At 37.5% G+C, this 6,516-nt stretch overlaps 1 protein-coding gene across 3 annotated transcripts in view; it reads right to left on the bottom strand.

Annotated features, from left to right (window-relative positions):
• Positions 1–6,516, bottom strand: part of PIAS2 (protein inhibitor of activated STAT, 2) — a 51,104-nt gene that overhangs the window by 39,842 nt on the left and 4,746 nt on the right. For all 3 annotated transcript variants that reach the window (XM_012725897.1, XM_012725898.1, XM_004683882.2), the window contains exon 2: positions 2,549–3,023. In XM_012725897.1, coding sequence (XP_012581351.1) covers positions 2,549–3,020 — 472 coding nt within the window. In that variant the 5' untranslated portion in view covers positions 3,021–3,023. The remainder of the gene's footprint in view (positions 1–2,548; positions 3,024–6,516) is intronic.

Here is a 6,516-nt window from a genome sequence, read left to right on the forward strand (position 1 = left end):
TATAAATTAAAAAAAAAAAAGGTAACAGTTTAAAGCAAAAGTAATGGTGTAGAAGGGCAGGACTTGTAAGTGACATATAACAACAGTCCAGCTGCTGTGATTCTTTCTTCTTTCTGTTAACACTTGATTAACATAAAAAATCCTAAGAGACACTCTTAGTGCACCAAAATTGTCAGGTTATCTACACCCACAGTGCGTGCACAATCTTTGGTGGATCCCCACGGGTGAATGCAAGTATTTGAGGCCTGTCTGAATGACCTGCAAAGCACACATAAACCAAGAACTTTCTAAATCTATCTAGAATTCTTCCACAATTGATATATACCAACATTTATCAGCAATTTATAAAATGTGATGCTAAAGCTAGCAATTTACATAATAGGTGTACCTTTACTGTGCCTTTTATTTTCTGACATATTTTGGCTTTATCATTATTTACTGTCACATTTTCAGTCCAAAAATGCTGATTTTTCTTAACTTCCTACTTCAAGACTTAAACAATCATTTCTTAGATAACTATTTTATAAGTCTAATAAGGTTATTAACATTAAAATATTCTTCTCTTTTTCTCATTAGGGAAAGATAAGGATTTTTTTTTCTTTTTGAGAAAGTCTTGTTTTATAAGCTCATAGAGTTTGTAAAAAATAGTAATATGCGGGAGTCCTAAAAAACACGACTAGCTCAAAGTAAAAGTGTGTAAGCCCTGCCTGAGGTAACATGTGTTTCTTATTTCTAAACTATGTTCCAAAGGCAGTTCGTTCTTATCTTCAACATAAAACACTGAGCATTACTTTATCTAAGCCAAATGAAGTAGTTATCTAAACATGGAACACACAAATTTTATTTTAACAAACTTACAGAGAATCTGCTACTTTCCTTTAATGAGTTACACTACGCAAAGTAGAGAAAAAATAAGAAAATCTCTATTTCCTTTTCTGAACAAAGCATGAAATTAAGAGCAAGACTCTGGTCTCCTTTTGCAACACCACTAACACCAATGAGCACATAAGAACTGGGGTGTTGGCCAGAGGTGCAGAGGATAAGAGGTTTTAGAGACCAGAGACAGAATGGGGAGCAGAACAGGCAGATCAACTGAAATACACCACTGAGGGGGGGCAGCAGGTGAGACAGGAGCAGTCTGCTATGCATGAGTCCTCCTGGCCAGGGATGGAACTCCTGGAGCAGTGGACACACCAGTGCCTCTTGCAATTCCAGACTTCTTCCCAGGCATTAAACTACATCCCTGGGACACCTTGAACTGTCTCCAGGATCCCAGGACTTCTGCTTGCCATCCTTGCCTCAGCCCAATTCTTGAGGACTCCCTGAGGGAAGGTCCTGAGGAAGGGAGATTCACCAGTCTGAATCTTCCTCAAAATACAAAGAAATAATTATGCAATAATTACTGAGAGAGAAATCTGTGGATGAGCCATACATAATACTGGGTACTGGTATAAACCAAAAACCTTGAGAATGGAAGAAGTAAAAATTAGTTGTGGAAATATTTTAACAAGGTAAATCAACTTATAAAAAAGAGGTTAACAATGGAAATAAAACCATAAAAGCAAAGCAGTAGTTAATAAACATTTAAAAGGCTTGCTCCAGTTAATTTTTAAAATGAAAAGTTTAAATATCTAAGTTATTCCTATCAAAATCAAAAACTTGCCCTCTCTGGTAGCACAGAGTAATCTCACCACTATCAAGTCTATTGCCACTGCCCCAAGAGTTCCATCCCTGGCCAGGAGGACTCATGCATAGCAGACAGCTCCTGTCTCACCTGCTGCCCCCCCTCAGTGGTGTATTTCAGTTGATCTGCCTGTTCTGCTCCCCATTCTGTCTCTGGGCTCTAAAACCTCTTATCCTCTGCACCTCTGGCCAACACCCCAGTTCTTACGTGCATAAATAAATTTTTTTTAAAAATCAAAGACTTATTTTTAATATACCCAATGAAGTACAATGAGACATTCTCTTACTTCTAGGTTTTAAGCCAGCACAGCTATTCTGTAAACTTAGTTAACATATATTATTAACAGTCTAATATGCTAGTTTTCAAATAATTTATTTCATCAGGAACTCCAAGTACCACAGCAAATAATTTCAATAGACAGTAAGAAAATATGCCACTGTTACCAGGATAAAAATCTGTTAGTCATGTGGATCAACTTTAAAAATGATGAAATGTATTAAATTTTTTCAGCAGCTGAAGAATATTAAAAAACTGAGATGCTTTCCAATGTAACCAGCAAATGTCAAACTCCTGTGCTACTTTAGAGAAAATAAAAGTATCAAAATGTGGGTTAACACGCAATACATTAAGAGAATGTGTGTTCCAACATGTGCAGAAGCTATTTGAATTCTACAACATGAGGACATTCCAGTGAATGAATGGTTTGATGTCAGATTTCAGTCATGGCTGCCAATGATTACTTTATATACTTAAACTTTATTTACAATAATGCCTCAATTTTCTGACATCAACAGCAAATCATTAGTCAATAACTGAAAGTCTCTTGCTTTATTTAATATTCTCTTATCCAGAAGAAACACTTACCTAAACTTGTGGGCTTGATGAGAACATCAAGGACGTCATAAAAGGGCAGGTTTTTTAACTGCACATCAGGATGGACAGGAGGAATTGGGGGAGATGGCTGCTGCATCTCAAACGTGGGCTTCGTATCTTGAAGCAGCACAGAACCAACAGGAGAGGACGGTGAATGGGGTGTCACTGAAGTGGAAGGCAGCGAGTGGATTCCAGCCACGGCAAGCTCAGGCTCTACAGGTGATGAGCTACCATCCAAATTGAATACCGAAGATTTGATTGTAGATAAATCAGAAAGTCCTTCAAGAGTCCGTGGGTATCGGCGTCTGTACAATTCTCGGATTTTAATCTGAACCGCAGGGCTGCAGCCACTCTTCAATAAATGCAACGCCCTCATCAGGAGGTCATGCTTGCGTCCACTTTTATTCCGTCCAGCAAAGCCTAGTAATACTTGTAGTTCAGAAACCCTAAAACTAGAAACCATATTCTAAAAGGAAAGGAAAAAAAGGACATAAATAAACTAGCACCCTCAGGTATATAAAAACCCTATCTAAAACATACTGTAAAAATCTGATTTTTCCCACATTTGATCAAGAGACATGTGCTAATAACCAACCTTTTCACCTACTACATAGAATCGTTCTGTTCATTCAGCCATCCCTTCACTCCCAAATTAAATTCAAGTCGCAGTGTTAAATTTTGCTGTATTTTAATTTTAAATTCTGGTCATTAATGGTTTCTATTAACCACTTAGTCTGTTTATGCTGATTAGTCTAATAAGCTCCTATGCTCTTATTTCCTTGGTGACTACAAAACCTTCAATCAATGAAAATATTCCTTCTAAAACTGATTCTTTCTGACCAATACACAATGTAGTCTGCTACAGAATTATCAGAAACCCAAAAAACATAGTTTTGCAACACTATATATACATAACTTCCCATGCTAAGTAGTAAATCTACAAAATCAAGACAGAATTGTGATCCAAGAACTCCAAATATTAAGGAGCAGAAAACAAGGACATTTTTAAATAGCAATGCTAAAAACCACATGCATATCTTATTCTGCAGTCACACTTCTAAAATGATTAAAACTTCCACTAAAAAAAAAGACCAAGAAAAAAGAGCAAGAAAACAATGGTCATACATCTTAAAGGGCAGTTATCTCCCACACCTTCACTGACTGGTTCTTGGGTATAAAACAAAGTCACAAGCTATTGGTGCTTCACCACTCATCTTCCATTTAGTCAACAAATTAATAAATGCATGTGGCCACTTGCCTTCTCATGAGTCTAGCTACTTCATGATTTTCAGTCAATCCTGAATTGAAAGCTGAGCCACGAGGTCAGACCACCTGCACCAGGGCACCTTCTAGCAGAAAGGGGATTAGGCCTGGAGCTGACTAAAGCCCTTTCTGAAACCTGCCACCTACCACCCCACCCCTCAGTGCCACAAACTGCAGCAGTGGGATTTCCTCTCCACCTGTCCTCCCCTGTAGCACAGTAAAGGCAGGAACAGTACCTGTGCTGGCAGGGACTGATAATTAATTCCTCTGTTCTGCACTTTTAAGTCTCAGTAACAGCCCAGAAGCAACTGCTTAAAACTGGCATTTAGATAGTTGTTTAGAATAATAGTTGCTTTTAAAAATGCAAACGTTTAATTAGATCAAAGTAATCCACATGTACATGTAGTATCAGAAGTCTACTTCACAGGCTATTAGGTCTCTACATTTCACATATACAAGTCAGAAAATATTAAGTGCTCATCAGCAGCCATTTTATACTCTCAATCAACACTAATAGAAATTATATTGATACAACTCAAATTTTCTAGAAGCCCATTTTAAAAGAAATGTGAAACAAAAAATGTGAAATTATCAATTACATACATACCAATGACACAAATATTTTCACATGTAATTAATTTTTGTGTATTTAAAAATAATCAACTTCTTAGAATGTCAATATATTTTTCATACTTAGACCTTAATATCCAAGCTCATTTGGGACTTGCCACATTTCAAAGTTTAGAAACCACATGTAGCTAGGTAGCTGCCACACTGAAAGTGCAGCTCTAAAACACACCCAAACTGCACAATATACCACAGTACCATGATCATTATATTTTAACTGACTTCCTTTCCTACACATGTAACGCTACTTTATTTATCTTACCCTGATGCTACAGAAAACAAAAAAAATTCCTATCTCCTAGCAGTTTAATTCAAAGTTTCATGAAAAGGTCTACGATAGCTTTTGAGGATGTATCTTACCAAGTAAGAAATGCAATGCCTCTTTCCCGAAGCACCCAGTCCTAACAAATAACATAACTGAAGTTGGCTAATTTCACAACAGCATAAATAACATGAAGTCATGGGAAAAACTAATAGCAACAAAGGCAGTGGTAACAGACATATCTTTGATTCTTCCTAAAGAAACCAAACCAACTGAGAATTCTTTACTTTGCTCCTGTCCTTCCACTTATTTTCAAATATTCATTTTAAGGAAACTTGCTACAGAGTAACAAAATAGAAATCAAAGTCACCCTAAGCTTGGCTCTCAAAAAGGAGTTTTTGGGCAGTCTTATATCACTCATTTCCAATGTTAACTTCATTAGGTAAATGCTAATACAACTGGCTCCATCAGCTACTGTAAATATGGCTCCCTCTCCCCAAAAGGAAGAAAGGCAGAGGCTTAGAAATATGGGCTTCTCATGGGCTTCTGAAGCAAAAGGGAAATCCAATCCCCTGGCTTAAAGAAACAACAGCAGACAGGACAGAAGCTAGCTTTGAGAGTCACTGGAGTCCCATGACTTCACAAACGCAATGAAGGTCAACTTGTGGCATCAAAACTGAGGAGCTTAGGAAGTCATTTCATCTCCCTGGCCATCAATCTCTGCTTGAAAACAAACAATACTCTCCTGTAGCTAACACTATTAAGATATTCTCAGAGGAATTAACTAAACCAAATTCTACAGATATGTCTCACTAAAAAACCTTGCTGGCTCCCTTTTCTTCTTAAAATGATGTATATTTTTTAAACTCAGTCTTCAGCTGGGTTCTGGCTCTCACCGGGTAAGGTGCAGGGGGTAAGGTGACCCTGCACACATACTTCCAAGAATGGATTTCCATAGTTGTTCCCTACTAACCTCTGCTGTCTACATCTTCAGTGTACTTTTTTCCAGGTGTGTTTTATCCATTCTATCTTGCTGCCTCCCAAAGCCCACCTTCAATAACAACTGTAATGTGCTCTACACAAGGAAGTTCTCAAAAAATAGTTATTGACTGACTTTAGAGAGTGAAAACAAGTTGAAGGTATTATCTTCAGAAAACTTCAACAAATAAGTATGATAGCTACATATAATGACTGCTGGGTAAAAATATTTCCCTGAGAACAACTCTTAAACATATGATGGAAATTGCCAAAAAAAATTTGAGGAAGCGCTAATAGGTTGGAAGATCAATACAAACTTTGTAAAGCCTCCATCTACTATGATATATAATATGGGAAAGGGAGAGAGGAGCTGCTGAGGGAAATACCATTTTTATTACCACCTATCCAAACCACAATATTAATACAATCTACACCTTCCTATATACAAGCTGCAATTATGTATGTAGGTAAGTATAGTCAATATATCAAAGCAGTGGCCAATTTGATACCATAAGAAAATCTATGAGAGAGACACCCCAACTGCTAACCACTTCCTACTTCACAGGTCACAGGAGGCCTCATGTTCCTGTGAAATCATGGTATTTCCTATAATAATATTCCCTTTTATTTGAGTGAACTTTAATGGATCTCTTCCTCACAACCACTGATTAAAATAAGTTCTAAGCTAAAGAAATCAAAATTGGGGACCCCCCTCGTGGTGTAAAGGGTTAAAGCACAGCATTATGAAGCTATATGCAGCCACTGCAGCGAAAGTTCGAAAATTCCATCCCTGGCAAGGAGCTGACTCACATGGTGTAGCAGACCTCTC

This window comes from Condylura cristata, unplaced genomic scaffold (assembly GCF_000260355.1).
Source record: "Condylura cristata isolate star-nosed mole 26May11 unplaced genomic scaffold, ConCri1.0 scaffold00016, whole genome shotgun sequence".
Classification (NCBI taxonomy): Eukaryota; Metazoa; Chordata; class Mammalia; order Eulipotyphla; family Talpidae; genus Condylura; species Condylura cristata.